General features: G+C 39.3%; 1 protein-coding gene across 4 annotated transcripts in view; it reads right to left on the bottom strand.

The window, feature by feature from the left end:
- shn (zinc finger protein schnurri) overlaps positions 1-27,678 on the bottom strand; it is a 51,328-nt gene that overhangs the window by 16,565 nt on the left and 7,085 nt on the right. For 2 of the 4 annotated variants that reach the window (XM_089261343.1, XM_089261344.1), the window contains exon 2: positions 13,321-13,377. In XM_089261343.1, the coding sequence (XP_089117469.1) occupies positions 13,321-13,377 (57 nt within the window). The other 2 variants (XM_089261345.1, XM_089261347.1) reach the window with 2 other exon arrangements.

Raw genomic sequence — 27,678 nt, 5'->3', positions numbered from 1 at the left:
ATTGACGTCAGCAAAAATTATTTCTACAGATTTTTGGTTTTTGGCCAGTGCCAAGGCCTCAATTTAGACCAAAATATAATATATAAATAGAGTCTAATATATGGGTATTACATTTGCGATATGTAGTATACATATATATACATAGAATAATTCTTGTATATATCGGCATCTGAATGAAACCGGAAATAGGGCTACAAATAATATACATGCGAAATATGTAAACGAATTCAGCTATAAAAGATATTTTAGCTATATTTCAGCAAATCGTGTGTATAATTGAAACAAGATTTTCAAAGAGAGCTAAGTTCAAAATAAACAGAGAATAAATCGCGAAACGAGAATCGAAATGCTAAAAATAGTTCACGAAATACTGCCAAGAGAAAAGGCTAGAAAAAAGTGTTAAATAATTTGCCAACATTTTGTTTACATTTGCACAAAAACACGAAAATGAAATTATTCGAAACAATTGAGAACACAAATATATAGTATATACATGTATACTATAATATATATCTTTATCTGTTGATCTTTCGATTTTTTGCTTTTGCTTTTGCTTTTCAAATTTCAATGTGCAAAGCAAATAGTTTAATTTATTTATAAATTTCGAACTACGTAAGACGACATTCAAGTGTTTTTTTTTTTGTTTCGACTTATTTTAGTATTTATATTTTAGTTGTTGTTTTTTTAGCGGTTCTTTTTAGACATTAGCTAATTATAGTTGGTGTCTATTGGCCTTTTTGGTTAGCACATTTCAATTTGGCCATTTTTATGACAGCTTCTTCTACAGTGACCACACCGAATAACGAACGAGTGTTTAGTTGGGGATTTAGGTGAATTTGGTAAATGTCATAACATCTATTGATAGAGTCAAGTATTTTAGAGTATGCTGCTACAGTATATAGTATGAGAATCGATCATGCATAACATTTATGGATTCTTTACTTATTCACATGCCTCCATATGAAAACAGTGAGCACTCAAATAACGAACCAGACAGAATAGACTGGCTTTTTTAAGTTTGTTTATTATTCTACCATATTTGAGCTCTTGTTCTTCATCCATATACACTGCGCACTTGAATCTGAAACCAGACTATTAAATGTTTCCATAGAAAGAGTTTCTTAAGTGTGCGTCTATAACTACATTGAAACATATTGAATTGGCATTCTTCTTCTTCTTTACCAATACTCAAGAGTTTCTGCTTCTTTATTCAGTGAACCTCTACTGTATTGTTCTATTCCCAATCAAAAATTCTTTACATTATATATAAACAAATTTCGTTTAATTTGTACTATATAAAAAGTTGTCTTATATGGGAAAAATCCATTTCAATTTAAACAAAAGCCAATTAAATTGTTTAATATATATGAAATTCTATTTCTCCACAGATATTTTTGTTGCTTGCGATATAATATATGTATACATCTTGATGTATAATACAATACCATAATATTTCGATATACATATCTATATCAATTAAATATTTCGCAAATCGTGCATTCAGGCGTTAAAAATCTTCAGACATATGAAAATTTAATAATAATAATTCGAAATTCTTCTGCTAATATATTTTTCTATTTATTTTTGTTGCTTCTTCTTCGTCTTCTACTTTTTGGCATTTGAAGGACGGAAATGCTTTCAGTATGTGCGTGAGTGTGTGTGCAAAGGTGTGTGTATGTGTGTTTGTGTGAATTTTTGCATATTAGCAAAAAATAGAAAAAGCTAAAAACAAATAAAACCAAAAAAGAAAACAAAAATTCAAATTGTGACACTCTTGGTATACACTTTTTTTTTATATATATCGACTTGATGGGGGGTATTCCCTAGAATTTATAATTGTTCTGAGGTGTAGTACTTATAGATAAGTTTATAGCTCTTTGTAAATTGAAATTCTCTTATTGTTGGCTTATTTTATGTAACAAGTACCTTTGACAGTTCATAAAAATATTTGCCAATACATTTTTTGTTATCATGTGAGCTTTCGCGCTGATCTAGTCACTTGATCTCTGAGTTAGGGTATAATTTATATTTGTTAAATTAAAAACGCTTACGTAGCGTGCACAAAATGCTTGCCAAACTGGTATTTTTTTCGGCAGCGACTAAAACGTAAAACAAACAGAAATCTATAGCTAATGGCTATAAATGTGAGTTATCTAAGTGTGTGTGTGTGCTATGATGGCTGCTGATGAGCACGCTTGAATAAACAGTTAAAAACGTTATGCTATAGAGGCGAAAAAAAAAGCATTGAAAATTATCAACGTCTGGCTGATGGAATTTTGCGCCCACGCAGCACTTCAACTAGCTATAGCTAAATACTCACACATACATACATTTCTAGCTATTACTGTTGCCATTTATCATATGCTCCGCGCGCATCTCGTTTCGTATCTGTTGTCAAGGTCAGGGGTTGCCTAAGCCCAAGACCATAAAAACATGTGTCGTAATATGCGTAGCAGGGCATTCCTCACACACACACACACACACACACATTCACGATGGGACATAACTGTTGCACACACTTAATTGTTCCCACAACGGGCATTCCTCATACTCTCGCACTCTTACCCTCTCTCGCTATCTCATTCTCTCTCTCTTCGGCTGGGTCTTTCTTTTGTTTTGCTTTTAAGTGGATTTTCACCTTCTGCTTTGTTCTATGCCGTTTTGCCTGCTGCCCTTTTTAGCTGTGTCAATGACGTTGCAAGCCTTTTGTCTCGCTCGCGCACGCTGACGTCCTCGTCGTCGTCGTCGGTGCTATTGCTGCTGCTGTTGACGGCAGGTATCCTGGCGCCGGCTTAATTTACGTTTAGTACATCGACTCACATGCAAGCAGGTAGAGAACGAGTCACTGAGTGAGCGAGTGAGCGAGCAAGCGAATGAGAGAGCTTGTGAGAGCACAACGTATTTAGTTCAAGTCCAATGTGTTCCTTATTGCTGCAATGTGAAATTGAGCGCACAGCATGACATATGCTTATGTCTCTCTATCTCTTTCTCTCTCTCCCTACCATCTAGCTCGTTTGATAGCCTGCTGCTTGCTACTCACCCGAACATATTTGTTGTGGTTGTTGTTGGTGTTGCTTGCTTTCAACTAAGCAGCAAGATGAAGTAGAGAAAGAAGAAGAGCAAAATGAGCAGACCTCAAAATCACGACGACTACAGCGGGGGTTGCCCTGCTGCTGATGCCGATGCCGCTGCTGCTGCGGTTTGTTGTTGTTTTTATTATTATCGTATGTGTACGTGTGTTGTTGTTATTTTTGTGGCGCGCTACAAAACGTCGCCGTCGCCGTTGCCGTTGCTTTGGCTTTGACTTTGTTTATTTTGAATTTTCACAAAAATTTCTTGGAATTCCTGCACTCGCACTCAGCTATAACAGTTTGTTGTTATTGCTTTTCATTTTCTAATTAAATAACGCTTACACACACTTACACATCCACACACCCATTAAAAGTGAGGCGACTTTTTGCACTTTATATTTTGGTTATTTGATTTATTACCATATTATATACATATGAACAACATTTCCACTCCAAAACTACTCGAACTTTAGCTCAATCGAGAGAATAAACTCACTTTGCCATCTCTGCTGCTGCTGCTGCGGCGGCGACTACGGCGACTGCTGCTGTGATCTAATTTGATTAATTCAAAACTTGTTGGGTACGCACTGGCAGTGGCGCTCGCACTGGCACTGGGTCTGGGCACTTGCACTCGCATTCGAACTCACACTCGTAACTGTAGTCGCATATGCATTCGAACTCGCATTCTCGCCTACACACTTACACGTTTTGCCCGTCGCTCGTGTCGTTCTTTTTTTCTTTCTTTTTGTAGTTTGTTTCTTATTATTTGCTATTTGTTTATGTTTCACTGTTCATGCTTGCGCCTATCGCGTTATTCGCTCTTTTTATTTTCGCAGCACTGCGCTTCGTTCCGTTCCGGCAGGCCAACTTAACAGCACGACGTTCGATCTTCGAATGTTCGATCAACTGTTGCTACTGTTGTTGTTGCTGCTGCTGTTGTCGCTGTCGCTGCTGCTGCTGCTGCCGCTGTCGCTGTTGCTGCCGGCGTTTGTCGACGTCATTGTGTGTGCAGACCGGCTGCGGTTGGATTTACCAAGCGCCCAAAATATACACAGAGCGTAATAATGTGTGTGTGTATGTATGTTTGCGAGTATCTGCCTACAGAGGCGCACACATATGAATAAATTGTATTAGCTAGCATTGTTTATTTATGACCCGCTATAATGGTGAACCGGCCCTGTCTCTCATATGTACTGGGTCGCCATCAACAACAAAAACAACAGCAACAACAACGACAACGACCACGACGACGACGACAGCAGCAAGAACAACAACGACCGAAGCTAGTCAGCAAGTGCCAAGACTACGTCGGCTATTGCGCGCCGTGGCCGCTGTTTGTGTGTGTGTGTGAGTGTATATGCTCTGCTTGTTGCTCAGGGAAGCCCCAAGACACCCCGCGCACACATTTTTATTTCTATTGTTGTTGTTCCTGCTGTTGTTGTTGTAGCATGAGCAAAGGCGAATAAAAGAACTCGCTGCTCGAGGCTTTTGCTTAAATGAACGAGCGCCGTCTTCGCCGTTGCTGTCGCCGTCTACGTCTGCGTCTGCGTCGCTGTCGCTGCGTTCTTGGCTTATTAGATCAATTGACTTTGTTTTTGGTTTGTTTTGTATTTTTATTTTATACATATTTTTTTTAGTGTGCCATTTTTGTTGCGTTTGCCAAAAAGGGGACGGGGAAAAGGAATGTTTAAATTTTTGCTGTACATTTTATTTTTGCCTTAATTTATATCAGATTTTATTTGGCGTTTGCAAATTTTTGTCTTTGTTGTTTTTGTTGGGTGAACATGCGATTTTTCTGTTGATTGATATTTGATTGAACAAGTGTGCGTGTGTGTGAGCTGATTTCCTTTTGGGAATAGGTCTGTTTAGGTGGCTGATTAGGATAAAATAAAATATAATATTTGAAGTACAGTAATGTATTTAGAATGTACTTGTCGAGTTATCGATAACTCGGCATGAGTATGCTCTAATCAAATTGCAATTGCGAGTTGACAACAGTTAGAAACTCCCGTTGTCTGCCTCCAAATATCAGCGCAAATCGAACGGAAGCGAATCGATAAGGACGGCGGCCGTCTATCGGCAAATGCACATCCCCCCGAAACAGAAATAGTTTCGATGTGCATATACTTATGTATGTATGTACATGTGTAAACACACCCATACATGTGTACGTACATGTGTGCATATACATATTTAGACAGTTGACGTACGATAAGGCCGAACAGTAAGAACCGTTGATGATATCACAAAAAAAGGTAAACAATCTAATCAATAAACACAGTATAAAGCCATGACGAGCACACAGACGCGTACATATGTATGTACATACATATGTATGTGTGCATGTGTGTGTTTGTTTGTAATGTGAGCAATCGGCATAGTCGAATAGGCCGATCCCCTCGCACTCTTTGCACGCGACGATTGATTACAGGCAATAAAACGTCTTTCGAACCGATTGACTTAAAAATAAACACAGACAAGCACACACACACATACACACACATACACAATTAACACAGCTGAGTGGGAAGATAGAGCGAGAGCGAGAGCGAGAGCGGGGCAAGTGGCACCAGAAAGAAACTGCAGTGTTGACGACGACTTATTCATTCACGCATTGAGTAATCGATATACAAACACATGCACACATACACAGATGCATACATACACTCGGCAAATGAAACCATTAAGCGCAACATAAAACAGCCGTTGCAATGGAAAGCGCAGAGAGGAGAGACGAGGAGAGTGCGAGCACACGATGGGAGAGCGAGACACTGCAACCAGAAGCTATGGTTCGGCCAGTGCCGCCAAAGTGGCGGCTACAGCGCAGACGGACAAGCAAAGCACAAACAATCACTGGAGCCAAAGACAACAACAATAGCAGAGACGACGACGACGACGCCAACGACGACGACGACGGCGACGTGATCATGTCTGGACAGTTCAGCAATGCTGGCGACGTTGTCGGCTCCAACTTTGTTATTATTAACGCTCGTGCACATGCCCACGATTTGAATGTGTTTGTTGTTGGTGTTGTTATTGTTGCTGTTGCTGTTGCTGCAGTCGAACAGGTTTGAACTCGGTACGTTTCGGTCGATATTAAACGTAATCAATAGAGTTAACTTCTTTAATTGAGCAAGCAGAAAAAGCAATGTCGTCGTCGCATTAAAAAAAAAGAATAACACAATAAATACGCACGACATAAGCGAAGCGATGCGACAATCAAAACTAATTGAAGAGGCAAAAAGAACAGCAACAATAACAACGGCACAAACTGAGAAACAGAAGAAGTGCGAAAAGGGAGCGTGAGAGGGCGCGAGAGAGCCGTCACTTAAGTGTGACCAAGACATAAGATGACCTGTTGAGCTCGAACAGCTGCTGTTGTCTCTCTCGCTCTCGTACCTGCTCTCACTCGGTTGCTTTGCTCCACGCTTCAACGCATTTGAGCGGGGTGTCAGAAGAGCTTTTTCGTGAGGCTGCTTTACGCCTAATCAAATGCAAGAATAGCAACAAAAACAACAAAGAGGACGAGAACGAGAACGAGAACAACAACGACTATTAAGAGTATTGCTTACTCATGGCGCAAGGCTCATTGAGCATTGCATAGTTTAGGGCGTGCTCTTCGTAAATGCTTAATGGTTAAGGATGTGGTTGAAGGCAAAACTGCTTAACTGTGCTGTGTGCGGGAAAGTTTGATTGAGGGGTATGCGAGTCTGGTTGAAGCTCTTGTAACAGGCAGGCGAAAGCCGCTTAAATATTATATAAAAGTATGAAGAATGAGGTGTACAAGAATAATAGGAGTTTTATGTAACAGCTAATGAGTAGCAATCATAGTTGATGTAATATATATATATACATATATTGATTATATATCTCTAATTTAATCAAAAGCCTGCTTATTAAAATTTGGGGCATATAGGAATTGTAGAGTTGTATGTTCTAGCCAAACTATATGACCTACATATACACTTGCTTGAACTGCACACAGGGTATGCCCTGGTCGTTCATTGAACACCGCTCTTTGCTTAAATAGGGCTTCCTTAATGGCTCTGGCCAATCGATCTATGCGTCAGCGGCAAATATTTTTGGACCTTAGTCAACATTGGACCCAAACGACCGCAAGTTCAGTCAAATGGATAAAGTAGGGGGTAACAAAAATTAAAACGAACGTTTCGGAGACTCGAGTCAAAGTCGAGGCTCGTTTCGAGCATTTGGAACGATTCGACTGGGAGCCACTAAAGTTGGTTATTAGAAAATGTTGATTGCTCATTTGTTGACACGCAACGTTTGCCGTGTTTCTATTTTCAGACAGCCGCAGCGAACAACAAAAGTCAGACGAGCAGGAAAAATGATTTAGCTACGAGTGTGACAGCTAATGGATACCCTGTAATACAGGGAAATTTGACTAATAGGGATATTTTTCAACTCTTAGTGGAGCACAGTGTCATCATATCTCAGTTACACTAATCTAAGTTAATTTATAGTTGGCACAGCTAAAGATACCCTGTATTATTTTCTGACAGAGCCCAACTGTGAATGAATAATTAACAAATAGCTCTTTATCATACTTCACAAATGTTGTGAATGATACCCTGTAATTGCCTATGATCGATACTCTACAATTTCATATTACAGGGTATAGTTACTATTGATATATAATCTTTGCTTGTTTATATTGTATTCCTCTAATGATCAGTCTTCGTTGTATGCTCCTAGTCACGCATACCCAATGGCATACAGGGTATACTTAGTGTAAATTTTTGGTTAATATTTGCACAATTCAATCCAAGCCACAAAAAAATCAAACAAAGTTTGTATACACAATTCGAATAGGTATATATATACACATATATATATATATATATATATATTTCTATCTCTCTCTTTGGTCGTCTATGAATGACGATGACTGCCAGACCATAAAACTAGCCACAACAACAACAACAACAACAAGTATTGAGAATCGACAATCGCTAAGTGCGCGCACGTCATGAGCATTTGCATATTTCGTATTTTGTTTTTCGTACTTCGTATTTTGTAGATAGAGAAATACGTGAATTGTATCTACATCTACGGCACAGAGCGATTGAACATTGAACTGCGCATGGAATCGCGATTGGGGCTGGGTCCGATCGACTGCTAAAAACTGCTCGACAGCCAGACAGACTGACGGACTGACGGACTGACTGATTGACTGACGGGCAGAGTATTTCGTGTTGGCGTCATGAAAAATACACTGAAAACCACATTCTTTATCAGCTCTAGGATTACGCCGCATGGCGATAAATTCAATTTATATTTTTAATAAATTTGCTAAGCGATTTGTCAAGAAATTATGATTTATTATCAAGTTTTCCTTAAGGTGATCAATTATACGAGAGGCGTGAAAAATGCATCGTATCTCACATGACTGTTTCAGCAGCTATAAATGCGATAAATTGCTTAAATTTTTGCAATATGATTACTCCATTAATTCAATATAAATAATGAACTAAAAATTGTGATCTAAAAATAATTGGGAAATGTTTTAAATCAATAATATAAAAATAATGGCCTAAAAATAATGAACTATAAATAAATACCTAGTGGTCTAAAAATAATACATACACATAATTATATACAAACAATGATCTAAAAATAATTATTTAAAACTAAAATTAACTAAGAAAGTGATTGAAAAGAAGTTTATTAATATTTCTGCAAAGGCCTGTAGATTATTTATTGTTATTTTTAAATAAGCTCTAACACTATATCGTTTAAAATGATCTAAAACTTCTAATTTTTAGCTCTTGTTGGTCCAAATATCCTTTATGTCATGTATGTATGTACAAATTGTAACTATGGAAATAGGTGTCTCTTCTCAGGCTGGGCTTAGCACTTCAATCAGCTGATCTATCATTTAGTCAATCAATCAATCAATCAGCTCAGCAAAAGTGCGTCATATGAGGTGTTATAAATGAGCGCAAAAAAAAGAAACAAAAACAAAATTGAGAAACCCAACTCGCATTTAACATGTGTTGGCCGAATAGACTGTGTACGTGTGTGTGTGTGTGTCTATATATGTATATGTGTGTGTGTATTCCCTGTCTATTACTCGATTATAATTCTCTGGCACTAGAGTCTCACTTCACAGTGTCTCTGTCAGCTTTGTGTGTTTTTGCTGTTGTTGTTGTTGTTGTTGTTGTTGTGTCGAGGTATCAGAGCAGCGCATGAGTTCATTCTGTGTCATGTTGTAGCTGCTCTGCTAGTGTGTGTGCGTGCGTGTGTGTGTGTGTTGTCGGTGTGTTGGCTGTGGACTTGCCTTGGCGGCTGCGACTGCTGATTGGGAATCGCCAGTTGGGCGACTGTTGAAGAGCTTTGCCAGTCGCTGTGAGGCACGCAGATACATTTACACACACAAACAGAAAGAGATACACACACACACACACACACACACACACACATTTGCTATGAATTTGGTTTTATATTAAGCAGTCGAGCAGCTCTACAGACGATCGCAGACTTGCGACGCCAATGAAAATATGCTGTGAATGTTCAGCTGCTGCCGCTGCTGCCGCCGCTGATGATGATTGTCGTCTATCTATATCTGTGGCTGTGCAAATGTATCTGTGGGCAGCAGAAATCTATCTATGGCTGAGTAAATGTATCTATAGCTATGACAATGACTGGGCGAATGTATCTGCACTTATTCCTAATGCATCCAGAAACGTATGCAAATGTATCTTTAATTGTATGTCATTGTAAAAGTATCTTTAGCTAAAGTAAATGTATCTATACATCTGTTAATGTATCTACAGATATGCAAATGAATGATGTGTACTGCTAATGCATCTATGACTCTGTTATAGTATCTGTATCTATAGCAAAAGTATTTGTATCTGTCGCTATTAAGGTAAATGTATCTCATCATTTGTATGTATATCTGCATCTCTAGAAACGTATCTACAGCTTTAGTATATGTATCTGTAACTGCTTTTAATGTATCTAAAAGTGTCTGGATTATTGTAAATGTATCTATATCCACAGTAAATGCATCTGATTCTATTCAAATGTATCTATAGCTATAAAAATGAAAACAATCTATCTAAAATCTTGCTCAGAATGTATCTATGGCTGTCAAAGTGTAATTCTGATGGATCTAAATGTATTTGCACATCTAGTAAATGCATCTATAGCCACTCAAGTATATCCCCGGCTATTCGAATCTATCTTTGCTCTAGTCGTATTTGCCTATGCCTTGGCAGTGGCAGCTGTTGGCCGCTAGCCCGAGGACTTGCGTCGCAGCTAGACAGCCGCGAGACAGCGTAATGACGTGCCTCAGTGCATTCGGTACCTGTGCAAATCCCGAGCTCAAACTGCAGACAGGCTGGCATCATTAAACCTGACAGATTTTAGCGGGTAAAAACCCATAAAAATCATCAATAGAAATTTCAATGCTGAGGGAAGAACTTAGCGCCAAGAGAGAAGCGAATCGAAGCCACTTGACTGCCAGACCTAAGGGCAGCGGCAGCAGCGTCAGCCGGGCTATTAAGCGGGCTTAGGCAACTCAGGTAGCCAGGTCGACGAGATTCTCAATTGCTTCTGCGGAAAAACCCAGCTGTGAGTGAGCCATGGCAATGACAGTGGCAACGGCAATGGCAACGGCTAAGGCTGTGGCTGTGGGTGTCAGGCGAGTTATTGCAATCGCATATCCTTGCACCTTAAGCAAGTGCCCGATCCTAATTAGATTTGAAGTGTTCTCGGAAAAGGGCTCGAGGGCTGGTAAACAATATTAAAACTGTTTACGAAATTAAGAGAGAGAAGAGAAAGCAAAGCTGAAGTGGTTCAAGAAACTGCAAGAAGCAGTGGGAAAAGGTGTAAAATCTGGACAAACTGATTTTGATATGTGAAATAATTTGAAAAGTTAAAATTAGAGAATCTCAAATCATGTTTGATTTGTTGGGTATTTATTGAGAATTAAAGAACTATAGTCAGAATAGAGCAAACGACGTCCATTAAATATATGCCAATTCTATATGGAACTATGGATGCTATAGAGCAATGTATCCCATTACAGCTCAGTTTCATTTGTATATCCATTTGAACAAGAAATCAAGAAAGTTTCAGTATTATTCGTTAATAAATATATTTAAATACATACATATTTATATAATACTATATCTAAATTTGCCACTAAATTGGATTGTTCTTGAATTTGTCTTCCAACTAAACTTGATTTATTGTTCGCACATCTTTTTGTTGTTGCTTCTTAATTGCCGAACTTTATCAGAAGGTACGAATTTGTTGGGGCCAATCGAAATTCCATTGCCCTGCCCCCAGCTAAATACAAGCATACATACACTCAGACAGAAAGACAGAGAGAGAGACATATATACAAATTTATTGGTCTACATACATACATACATATATACATATGTGTATCATATCGTATCTACGTCACGTAGACGCCTATCAGTGGCTTTGATAACGAAAGTGAAATGGCAAAAGCAGCTGGCAGAATAAAATGCGAGCAATACATAAATACACAAACACAAACACACACACACACACACATGTACAAGTCAACATACGTACATTTATATAGCTGTGAGCATCTAGTACGCCCTGCTTAAGCCATAATCTCTTGTTGATATGCGTATTAAATTCTTTCAAAGTGTGCGTGAGTGCGTGTGAATGAGCAAATGTGGGGATAGGGCATATTAGTTTGTTGAGGCTGTATGTAACAGGAAGATATATGCATATGGCTAGATAAATATACGCCATATTTATAGTAGGATCTAATTATACTTATAGATATATATAGAAATATACATATGAGCATTGGTGTATATATATTTTTATAAGTATTTTCTTTCTCTATCTGCATGTGTCTCTCTTCCTGAATGTCTTTCATCATTTATTCCTCTCTCTGTCTCGATAGAGGTATAGTTTCTCTCACTATTCCTCTCTCTTTTTTCTCTGTCTCGATAGAGGTATAGTTTCTCCCACTGTTTCTCTCTCTCTCTCTCTCTGTCTCGATAGGGATATAGTTTCTCTCACTATTCCTCTCTCTCTCTCTCTCACTCTCTCTCTCTCTTTCTCTTTCTCTCTCTCTCTCTCTCTCTCTCTCTCTCTCTATCTATCTATCTCTCTCTCTGTCTCTCTCTCTGTCTCTCTCTGTCTCTCTCTCTCTCTCTTTATCTCTCTCTCTCTCGCTCTTGACAGCGTATCTGCTAGTCACACATGCCCCACTTGTGCGCACCGACTTGTTCTTTTCCATAGGCAACGCACATTGTTATTCTTATTAATATTATTATTATTATTTCATTTATTTATTTGTTGCGTTGCGCTGCGTTGGATGTGCGTACTTCTATCATGAATCACGCCATTCGCTCTTTTATCAACTTCTATTTTATGCTCACATTTATATACGCACATATGTATGCGTGTGTGTATGTTTGTATGTATTGCCCATATCAATATTGTCGAGCATTGACATATATATAGTATATATATAGCATTTAAATAGTCGCTCGTCTCCAAGTGTAATTGCCCCAGCCATAATAACTGTATTAAATGGTATTAAACATCAAATAACGGGTCAGAGCGCCTGAGGGCTGGACGAGGGGAAAGAATGGGCTGACATAGAAAGTTCGACCTTAGCTGGGACGTACTTCGCCTCTCCTCGATAACGCACCGGGGAAACAACAAAGCACAAACCAAAACCCAGCCGAAGGTCAACGATATAAGTACATATATAAATAAATAATATATATAAATAAATATTTAAATATATATTTTCTGCGTAAATTTGTGTTTGCTTAGTTTAATTGAAGATTATTATTAGAAATCATCAGTTGATTAAAATACAGAAATCCTTCAAAGTCAAGACAGATAATATGTAACTCCTATGCAAATTTATAGTTCTTCTTGGCTGATCTGCCATCAGTCAGTCAGTCAACAGTAAACATATAGGGTTTAATATGTATAATAAATTAAACTGGTTTTTATTCAGGATTCGATAAGTCGCACTAATTTATATTGATTTATGAAGCTCGAAGCTCTCTAGTTGAAAGTTCCAATACTTTTCAATCAGTCAATCAGTGAGTTGCTTTTGCTGATGATTCAGTGGGGCTCCATGTCTAACCTTATCTGCGATAGCCCCTAGATATGGCAAAAGCCCTGACATTGATATACATACATATATCAAGCGAGATAACAAGAGGCATATCGAAACTCCCATAGATGATGCGATCAATGATCCAAAACTTACCTTTCAATTTCTCGCGCGTTGACTCCAAAGCATTTTTACGCGAATTAACAGTGGATTCTGGAGATAGAGAGAAAGAGAGAGGGAGAGAGTTTAGTGTAACTGCATATAAATTTAATAGATTATATGTCTGAATCTTCTTCTTTAAGATAGATATCTCTCTGTATATAAGTTAATTTACCATAAACAGATTTTTAATATTTCTCAAATTTTGACTAGCTCTACCCTAGAATTGTATCAAAAATTGGCTATGAGTAAATCTATTTAAACTTTTATTTAGACTAAATGTCGAGGCCCCACGCATTGACACTGACATTTCACTATGTGACGTCAGATATATGTATGAGTGTGATCCATATAGTGTATATGTGTATATATGTATGTGTGTGCGTGTTTTTAGTGAGCAAATTTTGCTAATTTTCCATGGGCAAACGCAGAAGGCCAGTCAAAGCAATATTTAAGAAAGATCTAAGCAAAATATAAATTATGGAGACAAACATAGAAATGTGTAAGTGTACGTTTAGTATATTATATATTTATATTTTATGTACATGTACTTTTGCTTTTATTTATTTATATGTGATTTGCTTGCAAATTGTTTACAAACGAATTTCTTGGCTCGATTTGCTAATTTTAAACGTCTGCCCGAAAAAAAGAAATACACTCGAGTGCTCAATGTATGTGTACATGCCCACACACGCATACAAGCATATAGTATATCAGTGTGTGTGTGTGTGTGTGTCTTCTGTCTTGTCTGTGCCAAAACGCATAGACAATGTTAAATGTTCTATAAATAAAATCGCAACGCTGGCAAAAAATTCCCAAAGCAAAACAAAAAGTACCAAAGGAAATTAGAAAGGCCCAATTAGTCGCATAGTAAATGCCCTACATATAAACACTATATGCATAATATGACAAGGCTACGTAAATGGTGCGAAGTATGATACCGTATCGACACATGTAACATATGTATAATATGATATATTCACATGTCTCCTAGTCGGGTTGGCTCATGAATTGAATATACTCTCTACCAGGCGCTCATAGCTAAGCAGGCGTGACAAGCGCTTTATTTATTATTGGCACAGGGTATTCATAATTTTCGGACAGCCAATCGCGAGTGACGCACTTTTCCAATGAACGGCACATTCCACCGTCTTGTTCTCATAATGTGCCATTCCCAGATGTTGCGCTCGCTCCCAAACGCTCTCTGTCTCTCTCTCTTTTTGTCAATTGCCTATTCCGCTTGCCTGGGCTGCGTAGTTGACTTTTGCACAATGTTTTTGCTGTTGCTGTTGCGCTAATATGATAACAGAGAATGCACACATATGTATACATGTACGTGTGCGTGTATGTGTAGCGAAGCTCGTAATTACAAAATACAGAAAGATTAACATGTCTTATCAAAGCAGCAAAAGCTGAATTATTGTCTTGCTTTCACTTATACAGCACACTCGAGAGTGTGTTTGCTTGCACAAGTATTCACACGCTCACACACATTCAAATTGTAATCACATTGAGCTGCACTTTGAACGCGTTCACTGATAAGCCATAACTTTAGAAATCGCCTTAAAGTATGCTGCTTGCTTGAAAAGTTCGTTAAAAACGAGTTTGTGCGCATTGGCAATGCCCTATAAATAACTGTCATTAAGAAAAAATATATACATACATATGTATACATTTCCACACAATTTATCTAACGTTAAAGCTCACGCAATCATTGCTTAGTGACGTCACATGCTCAAACATAGCGCGGAGCGCAGCTCACACATACACATCGTTACATAGAGAGAGGGACAGCGGCGGAGAGCGTGCGATTCATGCTAATTGTTTTTTTTTTTTATTTTAACATTTGCGGCAGCAATTAGCAAAGGCCGAATATGTAGCAGAAGCAGCAGCAAAAAGAACGTAACAATAAGCGGCTTCCCCAGCACACGTTCACACTCACACACACACACGCCACAGAAAGACGCACACAGATAGAGACGACGTAAAACTGGTTGCGACGTAACCAGTTTTAAACTAAAGCAAAAGAAAAGAGGCCCCAAAGCAAAAGCGCATGAGTCGCTGCGCCGATGACGACGAAGACGACGACGGCGGCGGCGGCGACAGCGATGGCTTTGCCAATTTCCAGTCATGTTATTGTTGCTCTTCTTCTTGACTACTTTTAGAGCCTCTGCTTTGCTGCTGCTGTTGATGTCTTGTGCCATGTAAGCTCATTTATGTATGTATTTGTATGTGTTGCGATGTGTATGTGTGCGTTGATGCGCATGTTTCCGCTTTCGTTGGGCTGTCCCAGTGTCCAAACGCGGCGAGAGACGCCAACAAGTCGGCGGTCATAAACAAGTGCGGCAGGTGGTAAAACAGCAGAGGCCAAAGCAGCGGCGAATAGCTCCTCTGCCCCTGCTTCTGTTGCCGCTGCTTCATCTTCTGCTGCTGCTACTCATTCTGTGAATGATGCGTGCGCAAAACGCGGTCGCGTTGTATGCCTGCTGCTACCTGCGTGAACAACTTCTTGTTCTCCTCGTTCGCCTGTTTCCTTGCGCCTGCCATTCGCAGCCGCCTTCCACAAATGCTGCTTGCCTGGTCGCTGCTTTAATTTGCATGCAGGCTCTTTTTCTCTTCTCTGCTCTCTCTCAGCGAATACCCTGTTAAAGCGCTGAGGCGGTCGCACCGCATTGAGATATGAATAATTTAGAGACGTTATCTGATGATTTTATTAAGTAAATATGTCGGGATTCGTGACTCAGTGTTGTTCATGGAAATTCGAGTTACAAATAGAGACTTTTACTATGTTAATTCCACTTAGGGTTTGTAATTAGAATTGCATGTTATACAGGTATTTGCTTTACAGTTACAGCTGCAAAAAAGGCGTAGGTTGCCACTGAGTCATTCATTCATTCACTCATTTATACAACCTCGTTCCATAACTAAAGTTCAGACGGCAGCATTAAGTGACAGTTAACCAACTGACCGAGTGAGTGCGGGAGTTAACTGTATATCCCCACACAAAAGTCACAGTTAAATCTGCTGAAAAACAATAACACAGAACGAGAGCGCAACAAAGCAAAAGCAGAGGCAGAGGCAGAGGCAGAGGCAGAGGCAGAGATAGCGACAGCGACAGCAGATCACCATTGCAGTTGACGGAGTGAACGAGCGATTCCAATAGTTGATTTCAATTTCATTTACATGCTATTGCCGGCCCGCTCTCTTACACACTCGCTCTCTCCCCTCTGCCCAGCTTTCTCCTCTATCTATATCTCTCTCTAGCTGTCTCCATCGACAGTGTGTCGTTCTCAATTTAATCGGCTTGTTGCCTGTGACGTATGACAAGCGCAAAGCAGCCGCAGCAAATGAAATATGCGCGAAGCAGCACAAAAACCAAATGAAATGAAACGTTAAACGGCAGCAATAACAACAAAACAAAAGGAACGAAAGAAATAACAGCAGCAGCAACAACAAAAACAACACTTTTTGCATATGCGCCTGTTGATTGCGTAATTAAACTGCTCGACATTACAGCGGCTGCTGCTCCTCTTCTACTGCTTGTGTTGTTGTTATATTTATATTTTTATACTCTTTGCATTGTTTCTGCATAGCTCTGAGTATGCGTATGTGTGTGTGCATTCTAAACGCAATATTCCTTGCTCTTTAGCTTGGAATTCGTAATAAAGTCAAACACAATCAAATAAAGCTGAACAAAAATGTGAAAAGTATAAGAATAAAAATGCATGAGCTACATTTATTTTTATTTTTATTTTTTATACTTTTTTTTTTTTTTCGTTCAGTTGCTGCCAATTTCTGCAGCTGCTTGCACATTTAATTGAAAGAAACATATAAAGGCAAATAGAGAAATATGTATGCAAACGTGTGGGGCAGAACGGGTGGGAACCGAACGGGGGCTGTGGCCCGGGCGGGCCCAAATCCAGTTACGTTTACAGCTGCAACACAGACGGAATCAACGGAATCGGCATTGCAGCCAAGACCCACGTGAGACTTTGCGAATAATGCGCGGAATGTGTGGCAAAGTGCGTGGGCCACACACAACTACAAGGGAAGTACATACATATGTATGTATGTGTGTGTAAGTGTACATTTGTATTTGGAAACGGAATGGTACCGGGGAGCAGGCGGCAAATACGAGCCGACGAATTGAAGTCACAAATTAGATTAGAAATGGAATTGAAATGGACGGAGCTCTTATCAGCAACTGCTAATTGTTCAGTTCTAGTAGATTCCACTCACTACTGACACATTCACACACATACACATGGGCAGAACTTGTGCTATTGAACTTTATTAATCATTTCGTCCGTTCGTCTAAATAAATTGTTTACAATTCTAATCACAGCTGATAGCCAAATCTTAATCAACAGTAAAAAAAATGTTCCATGGCAAAGTTATTATCATCTTAATACGCTTCAAGTAGCGCTATAAAAGGCGTTAAATTATCAATTTTATGGTATTTATATACAAAGAAATATACATTACATTTTTTTTTAATTTAAATTATGAATTTGGTTTCTTATGGAATTTCTTCAGAAGTTACAGAAGTCATACAATTTCCCAGCTTAAGAATGTGCGTGGGAAATTTTGTTTTCTCTTGCTTAAAATACCAATTAGAATTGACCAAAAGGCCACGCGATGTATTGAAATGCAAATGCATACATACATGCATACATACATACATACATACAAAGATGCTTCGCGAACGTAAGTGATTAACCCATGTGACTACGTAATACACACACCCACACATTCATATTTATGTAAATGATGAGCAAACACAGTTAACGAGAATGAGATAAAATTTCGCATACACTGACAATCATGCACGGAACTGTTAACAGTGGCTGCTCACACAAATACACACATGCACACGCAAACATATAGCAATTGACTATCCAAATCTCGTTCTGCTTCTTATTTGTTCGCACTACAAAAGCTAAAAGCAAAAAGCAAAAAGCGATGCCAAAACGGCTGACAACGCGCAAAACGCAATTATGAAAATTTATTCACTTTAATGCTTAATTTCCTTTGAATTATACGTTGCTCACGTTCGCTCTCCCGCCCGCTCGCGCTCTTGCACTACTCTGCTCTCTCTCACGTTATGCTCTCTCTTAATTTGCCTTTCAATTTTGCTTCGACGTTCAATGGCTGTGCCGCAGCCGCTGCCTCTGCCGCCGCCGCAGTCGCAGAGGGAATTCCCTGTTGAGCGTATATTGCTTTTGCTCTCTCGCTCTGTCTCTCTCTCGCCATTGCATTTGTTATCGCTCACTCAAGCTGTGAGTGTGACTCGTTAGGCATATGTTTGCTTTTCAGCTTTCAAGCTTTATTACACGCACATTGTGTTCGTTGCTGTTGCTGTTGTTGTTGTTGTTGTTGTTGCTGTTGCTCTTGTGTTTGTTTTGCTTTGACGTTTATCATTTGCTATGAATTGCTTTCTGCGGCTCTCGCTGTTGTTATTGTTGTTGTTGTTTTTTCGTTTTTGTTTTTATTGTGCAGTTAATTGCTGTGCATTTGCTCTTCAACTACTTGAGCTTTGTATTTCGATTGTGTTTGCTTTGCTTAGATAAGATTTCACGCCTTATCCACATTTTTGGGTTTCGTACATATTTAACTGGATTTCGCTTTGCTTGACTCAGCTTAACTTTAATTTTAAAGGTTTCCCTTTGGCTTTGCCTTAGTTTAATTTAATTTTCCTTTACCCTTGCACCTTTCTCTCAGCTCTGGCTTATCACCAGCTTCCAATCGTCGATTTGGCCTTCAGTTTTCCTTCCACCTTTGCCCCATTCGGGCCGTTTTACGCTGAAATTTATAGCCCAGCTACGTTCTGGCCAAGAGATTTATGCGTTGATCTGCGTTAACATAAATTACAAAGGAAAAACGCAAAAGAAAAGCGAAAAGCCAGCACAGACTTGGCACAGACTCCACTGCCTCAACAATGTATCTGTATCTGTATCTGCATATGTATCTGCAGCTATGACAGCGTGTGCGTGTGTTCGCTTCGTACCTGTATCTATAGCTAAGCGAATGTATCTAAATTTGAGCAGAATGCATCTATGTATCTAAATCTATGCACTGCTGTCTATAGCTGTGGGAAATGTATCTGTGTCTATATGAAAGTATCAGTACTTGTGTACAGAATGTATCCTTGTACTACTTTGTATCTACAGCTGTAAGAAATCTATCTTTATCTGCAGTCAATATACAAATGTATCTGTGCTCGTGCCTGAGCCTGAGCCTTCCAATGGGACACACAATTTCATTTCATTTATATTTTATGCTTTCGCTTCCTTTCAATGCGCAAAAGATACACACGCACACAGACACACACACACACACACACACACACGGACAGCGGCATCGATTTAGATTCGCGTCTGTTGCTGCCTCAAAGTGGGCATACAAAAGTATCTGTTGCTCCATCCTGTGGCAACAGCTGCTGCCAACGTTTTGCTCTTTCTCTCAGCCAAAAGGCGCAAAATAAGCAACGTCCCTCAGTCCGTCCGTCCGTCCGTCCGTCCACCCGTCTGTCTGTCTGTCTGTCCTCAATCAACTTCTCACAGATACACTTGTGCTCTGCCTTTGCGTTTGCCTTGTGTCTTTGTATCGCTGTCTCGCTTTTTGTCTCTTTGCTGCGTTCTATAAACAGAAGTTTTTTCTGCTTCTTCTTCTTCTTTTTTTTTTTTGTGCTTTTGCAGACATTGGCGGCGCCTTCGACTTGGACGTGCTTTGCGCTACGACGCGCTACGTGCCGCATTCGTGACGTGACTTCCTTCTAATTCGCTGGCCCACTGCATGTTTGAGGGGGGGCGTGGCAGTTGGGCACATGTTGAGTGTTTTGGCTCTTTAGAGCAAAGAACTTGTTGTCAGCACGAAATTCTGCTCGGATGCTAAAATTATTTCTAATTCTATTTCCGCTTACGTTTAATAGCCGTTCAATTCGTTTACAGAAGCCTGTTAGCTTAACAGAGTGCTGTTAGCTGGCATCTGTTATGCTTTTGCCACTTCAGTTAACAGTTTAAGCAGAGATTCCCTCGGCTGGCCCGGGCTCCAATTGCGCATAGCATTTGGAAACATCAAGTAAATCAATGCAGCAACAACTTAGTTGGCCTTATTTAGCAACACGGCCAAAACATTTGCCAATGGCAATGCCATAAACTTGACTGTTTCAACTGCTTTTGTCGTGCAGCAAAGCCAAAAAACTGAAACGCTTCGCTTTGAACAGGCCGCCGACTGCAGACACTGCGACGTCGCGCCGTCTGTCCCGCTGGCTGTCCCTCTACCGTCCACAAACTGTGCAGCCACCGGCTGGGTCTTTAACCCAAGACGCGAGATGCTGCGACGGCGACGGCGACTGCGACTGCATCTGCTGCATCCTTGTTGCAGTCAAAGAGTCAAACTTAAACCTGTCTCAGCATCAAGTGTGTGAATATGTGTATATGTGTGTGTTTGTGTGTGTTTGGTGTATCCCTACACTGAGAGAAAGTTGAGCGAACTGAAGATTTGATGAGCTTAGATTTTCACACGTTATCTAACTGTCTAACTATCTATTTATCTAACTAAATCTAAAAACATCTATCTAAATCATCTATCTGTCAATCATTTATCTATAAATCTATCTGTCATCTAACTAAAAACATCTATCTAAATCATCTATCTATCAATCTTTTATCTATAAATCTATATCTAACCTTTATATGGATATATCTACCTTACTGTCTAGCTATCTCTCTATCCATCTAACACTCTATTTACCCATCTATTTATGTATTTATTTATCTTGCTATATCTAACCTAAGCGTCTATATCTATTTATCTATCTTTGCAATATCTATGTATCTGTCTATTCATCTATCTTTTATCTTTTTGTTTAGCCATCCATCTACATATCCATCTATCTATCTATCCACAATCTATCTATAGCCGTATGATCCATCCATTTCTTCTGTCTTCTTCTTTAGTTTCTTTATATCTAACTTGAGTTCAATTTTCATTACTCAATTTACCTCGCTTTTCTTTCAGTGTAGATCAGTTTTGATTGTCTGCCCAGTTTGTTTTGTTTTGCCCATTTTTTTTATTCATTTCTTTTTTATTTTTTTGACATCGAGTGTTGGCCATTTGGCTGGCCCTTTTGGCTGGCCCTTTGGCTAGGCCTAAACACGACGGCGGACTACCTGACGCCTTGGCCCTGCTTTCGTATCTTTGTATCTCTCGTGTCTTTCGTTTCAATTTATTGTATCTGTGTCTCCTGCTCGCTGTGCAACATTTTCATATTTATGATACACACCAACACACTCACGCACGCACACACACACACACACACACACACACACACACACACGTGAATGGAAGTGAGATTGAGGCTCTCCTTTTGCTTTGTTGAACCTGTTTTTGGGGCCCTTTTCAAATGCTCGTTCAAGATGTGACCAGTTAGGGTATATTGGCTTGAAAGTTGGACTGTCTAAATATCTTTTTATAATAATTGACTATATTTCTCTTGGGAGAGAATCTCGCTTTAATCTCAATCCTGAGCTCCTCTAAAGCTATGCCAAACATTACACAGGGAAGAACTTAAGTCTTCTACGTCAATAGCTGGGCTCCATACATTTGGGCTAACTTCCTCCTGAATCAATATATATATATATCGATTTTCCTAATGGGTTTTATTTGTTGTTGTAGCTCTGCACAGGTACCAGGCAGCCGTTCCTGCCCATCTGCTATATTCTTACTGGTTATTTACGTCTCTGGTTTTGGCTTTGGCTTTTGGGCCACTTAACTTTTTTTTTCTTTTATCAGAAATCACTTTGCCCATTCTGCGAAATTGTTATAAGTATGTATATCTGTATGGAATATACCATATATGTACATGTATTTGTGTATAAGTAGATATATATTACAAATATTGAGCACTTTGGGAAGACATTTACTTTGCACGCCATGTTTATTGCGGCTTGCGCTCAGCTTAAAGCCTCCCAACAGGTGTTAAAGAGGCTTTTCAGCGTGAAAGATGTTCAAGGGCTACAGCCATTTAACATTTATGTTGCTAACAGAGCTCTGTAAGCCTCCATATAGGTATAGGACGTTAAATGCTGTTGAGTCTATACGAATCGATTGATGGAAATGATTGATAGATCCGTTTGAAATTCAATTAAATTCCAATTGGACAATTTGTAGTCTGGTAAACAGAGATATATATATTTATATAAATATAGCTATAAGGTTTGCCTATCCAAGAAACCCACGACAAGAAATGTCCATTTGCTGTTGTAATAATTTTGGCAACGCTCGGGCAACCCATTCAATTGATATGAGCTGATAATTTATTGATTTCTTTCTAATCAAAGGCAGCCTAATGAAAATTCTTAGAAATTATAAGCGCGATAAACTTGAAGCGTGTGTGTGTGTGAGTGTGCGAATGTGTGAATCGTTAGTCATCGAAAAGATGATATAAAACTTGTTTGGATCGCTGCAAGTCGTGTGTTAGAAAACGTATTTCACGTCAGGTGAATCATCGAGAACAATGGAAACTCTCGATTCACAGACAACAAAAGTTTCGTGGGGTTACGGATATCGACAAAGAGAGAGGAAGGGAGGAGAGTGGAAGGAGGGGAATAGCTGTGTTGTCATTCAAAATGATTCTGTGCTAATATTTGACATGACTCTCGGCTCTAGTTGTTGTTGTTGTTGTAGCTGTGTGGGTGCGGCTGAGGCTGGTGCTGAAATCATTTTTGGCCAAATGTTGGAGTAAACGAGCAGGGGAGGGCGAGAAAGGAAGGGGAGGGGGTGCTGTGCTCAACTCGGAACAGGTTAAGCTGCCATTTGGCATAAGAATTGTGCTACGTTTGACCAGAGCAAACAAACGATGCAGAGGCGCAGCCAAAGGGGGAGTGCTTAACTCTACAAAGCAAAGAGCAATGAAAAGCGAAAATTGAGCCACAGAGGCGTAGTCAACAGAGGAGCTCAGAGCAGTGGCTCAACTGACTGCTGAAGAGGGGGCAGCTCAAGAGAAGTTTTAATATCCATTAGAGTGAACTCCAGACAAGTGCGACAGTTGTCGTAGTCAAAAGCGTAATCAGAGAGAGGTAGTTACAGAGGAACCTAGGCAGGTAAGAGCTGGGAGTAAAGACCCATTTGACTATTGGGGCGTAGATGAGTAGTTGAAGGGGAGACCTCAAGAAGAGTATATCTCTGAGAAGAGTGAAGCGTTGGGAGACGTAATTGAAGGGCCAGTGAGTAGACATACATATATTAGACAAGCACAGAGGCGTCCTTCAAAAGGAGGTGAAATGAGGCGTGGAAATTATTCAATTGTAGTCTGCATTTATAGATCATATGTGATATATTACATTGGGCCTATAATCCAAACAGATACTATTAAAGGTGGGCAATGAAGCGTAAGACAGTCTTGGTTTGCAGTTCATGTTGGCCTTATCTTAAAGAATTTGGTCTATAAAATGTCAGTTGATGCTAAGCATATGGCATATGCCAGCAGCTGCGTAGTCAAGCGAGAACGAGGAATATCAAATAGCTTATCTTCATGGAAGCCTTGTTTAATTATATGACAATGATATGATAAGTGATTCATTAGCCGAGACGAAAGAGCCTCCCAGATATCTCGAACAAGTTTTCTTTGACTAGAAATTTCGAGTCTTACGTAGCTCAGTATTATATCTGTCATATCTACATTCATATCTCAAGCAGAAGCTTTTAGTCTAGACTGGGCTGCAAATTAATGTATTCTCGAATGATTTGAGTACAAAATGATGAAATTTATTATATGACATGTACGAAATTGTATTAAATGACATAGGCACAGAGGCGTGGGCAAGGGGGATCTACCTTTAAATATTCTTTCTACATGATCAGCATGTGAGCAGCTAGTTGAATATCCACTCTGAGTCAATGCTTTGATAAAATGACATAATATCATATCTAATTTCAATTTCAACTCAGTAAAAGTTGAGCAGGGGCGTAGCAAGAAATCAACAACAATTTCTAGCAGTGGCGTAGCCAAACATAATCTACAATAATCCTTATCATCTGTCTATCTATTATATAAATAAATACAATTTTTATCTATTTCAATCTATACCCTATAATTAATGCATTTCATCATTCCACTCCCCCTTTGATCGGCGCCTCTTCATGGGATTTTGCAGCCCAGTTTACAGCGCGTGTTTGTCTCTCGGTGTTGTTGTTATTATTCTCAACTTTGCTTTGTTTTTGTTTTTTGATATTCTTTTCTGCTGAGCTTCCCCCACATATTTCTGTGACTTCAGCAACCGGCCCGAACGATGCTCGAGAAAAAAAACCGGAATGAGACTGTTTTTTCACCTCGGCTTGTGTTTTTATTTGATTTGGTTATTTTTCGGTGTTTGTATCTGGTTTGGTTTGTTGTGGCTAAAAGCTGAAGAACTTCTTATGGCATATGCATATGATTTTATAGAGATTTAAAGAGTATACTCTAGTATAGGGTATACCTAGAATGAGTGTTTTTAAGAGATTTTGCAGGAAATACTCAAGTAGCTTACAGGGTATATACATATATTAAAGAGAGAAGAAGAAGAGAAGAGAGGGAGAGAGAGAGAGAGAGAGAGAGAGTGAGAGAGAGAGAAGAGAGAGAGAGCGAGAAGGAGACAGAGAGAGAGAGAGATAAGTAAATTGCATAAAGCCAATATACCCGTCTCTATACTGTCTGAACTAGTATAGTATTTGGTATATAGTATATATTATACTTTAGAAAAAAGGCACTTAAAAAACTAATTCGAATCAAAATAAAATCGAAATGAATATCACATACACTCACACTCACACACATGCATACTCCCACGCACTCATTTGAAATTCTGCTAGAGTTTGGCTCCGCACAACACTTGAGACAAACAAATTGTTGTTGTTTCTATTGTTGCTTTTGCTCAGTGTTTTATTCGTTTTTTATGTGGAAATCGATACGAGAATTGAAGGATTTTTTTTTGCAATTTTCGGCACTGTGAAATAGTTTTTTATGAGCTTGTTTGCTCAGCTGCTCTGTCCAGCAACAGCCAAAGACACTTTTGGCAGACAGAGAGACGACCAAGTGCTGAGCATTGAGCAGGGTTTGCCCGATGGGAGGGGGAGATATGGTAATCAAATACCAATTCAAATGTGGGTTACATAATGGGAAACTATTCTGTGATAAGTTGCTGTATAGAGAGAGAGAGAGAGAGAGATAGAGAGAGGTTGTCAGAGGTAGCGAGAGACAGAGAGAGATAAAGAAAGAGATTGATATATCTGTATTGAGAGAGATGACGATAGATTAAGAAGTGGATGGGAGCAGAGAGAAAGAGAAAGAGCGAGTGACTAAGGCGAACTCTGTTATCAGTCAAAAAGTTCCATCTACGTAATTGTGAAATCAAAAAATTTGTTGTACCTATTTTGTTTTTGTAGGATTTTTGTTGTTCTCTTTCGTTTTTTGTTTTTTTGATTTTCTGCTGGCTGCGAATCGAAGCCGCTGCCAAATGAATTTTCGTTTCGTTTCGGGGCGCCGTTGACCGCATTCAGCATTGAACTATTTCAGCGAAAGGTTATCAAAGAAAGCAGCACGAAATAAATATAGATTGGATTTCAAGTTGTTTGCTTTGGCTCAGCTGAAAGCAATTAATACGTATTTCATACGTATTTCATTGATTGATTGTGTAAGATGGACGTCAAGCGACTATATGTATAAATACATATATTTATGTTAGCATATATGTATATGTAGCTATAGAAATGCCTAAAGCAAAGCCCAATCAAACTCTCCAAAATATGGCTAAGCTCTGCATACGCCGTGAAATTGTTTTCAAATAGGGTATGTAGTGCTAATGCATATAGCATGTAGAATATATATAATAGAGTATATATAGGCTGACTGTCTGTCCAGGAGAACTTTAAAAGCCGGAAGCCTAAAACAAGATATCTATAGAAGATAAAGTTACTGTCGATGCCTAATGTCGATAGATATCGATAAGTTGAGCTGATCTTTTAATACTTAACAGGATAAGTATCAGGGCAAATGAAAATATGTATGTATACAATTTACATTAAAGCTCTAGCAAAATAGATCAATTTTATATTTCATCATTCCTGGATACCTGAACGATCGTTGCCCCAATCAAAATATCAGCTTGAGGTCTAAGCGAGCACTTTAGCTCTAGTTAGAATCGAAGTCATTTATATTCGAAGCTGGAGGAGTTTCGTGGGGTCAGCTGCCACTTATATGTTTGCCTATTTCTATCTGTAGATTAAGCCTGGTTTCATTCTTATAGCAGCGCTACTTAGAGCAGCCCTGCAAGTGCTCGACCGACTGGAGCACTCCTCTTAACTTTGTTTAAATTATGCGCCACGCTGACAAAGGAAATATTTTTGCTAGCAGCAGCTGCTGCTGCAACAACAATAAAAACATTTAGAGCTACGCAGATACTTAGATATGTAGATACTTAGATACGTATCTTGTAGATACGCAGCTATATGAGTCCATGGCACGAACGCATTCCGGCACGTCCTGTGGCAAACGCAAAAAAATGGTATTAGGTTATCCTTGCCACACACACGCACACACACTCAGAGTGGAAAAAGGCAAATGGCCTTTCACGGTCGTTGCCGTTGCTTCTGCTGTTTGAACAACTTTTTTTTTTTTGCCCAGTTACAGCAGGCAACGAGGTCGGGGTGCCGATGAAAAGGCTTCCTAGCTGCTTTTCCTACTCCCTCTCTCTCTTTCTCTCTCTGTGTTCTCTGGCATCTCTCACGCTCTCTTTGCAAGTGGCCCACACATTTTGGGTTAAACTTTGTATGCCCTGTGGGCAACTCGGGCTATAATGGGCTATACTTAACTAGAAAATGGTTTGTGAAGTTCAGTCAAGCGATGATGCAGACGTGGCACGTGAAAGGCACGAGCTAGGCAAGATTAAGGGGCATCATGGACTGATTAATAATTGTCTAACTTATAGAGTTTGTATCTCCAGAGTAACTCCCTTAGCACAGATCGTTGCTGCATTTCGTGATTGTTCGTGTCACGTTAGAGAATATATATGAAGTAATACATATACCTTATTAGAGAGGGTAGATTTATGACACAATAAGAAGAGTATCACATGCGAATAAAGAGATTAGAGAAGGTCGATTTAGTTATCTATATCATAGAAGACAGGGTATCTTTGAGTCGTGCTATTATGACTTTATATGCTGTAGTTTATATGATGAATTTACTTTTTTCAGGGTATCCCCTAGTTGTGACAAAGTCCAAGTCGAGAGAGATTCTTCGAGAGCGACGTAGAGATAATAAAAGGTTGATTTACAGGGTATCCTCTAGCTCAATGCAAAGTTTTTACAGAGTAG

Source organism: Drosophila navojoa, chromosome 5 (genome assembly GCF_054131105.1).
Source record: "Drosophila navojoa isolate 15081-1374.11 chromosome 5, UAZ_NAV_1.0, whole genome shotgun sequence".
NCBI classification, from domain to species: Eukaryota; Metazoa; Arthropoda; class Insecta; order Diptera; family Drosophilidae; genus Drosophila; species Drosophila navojoa.
This window is presented reverse-complemented; position numbering and strand designations above follow the sequence as displayed.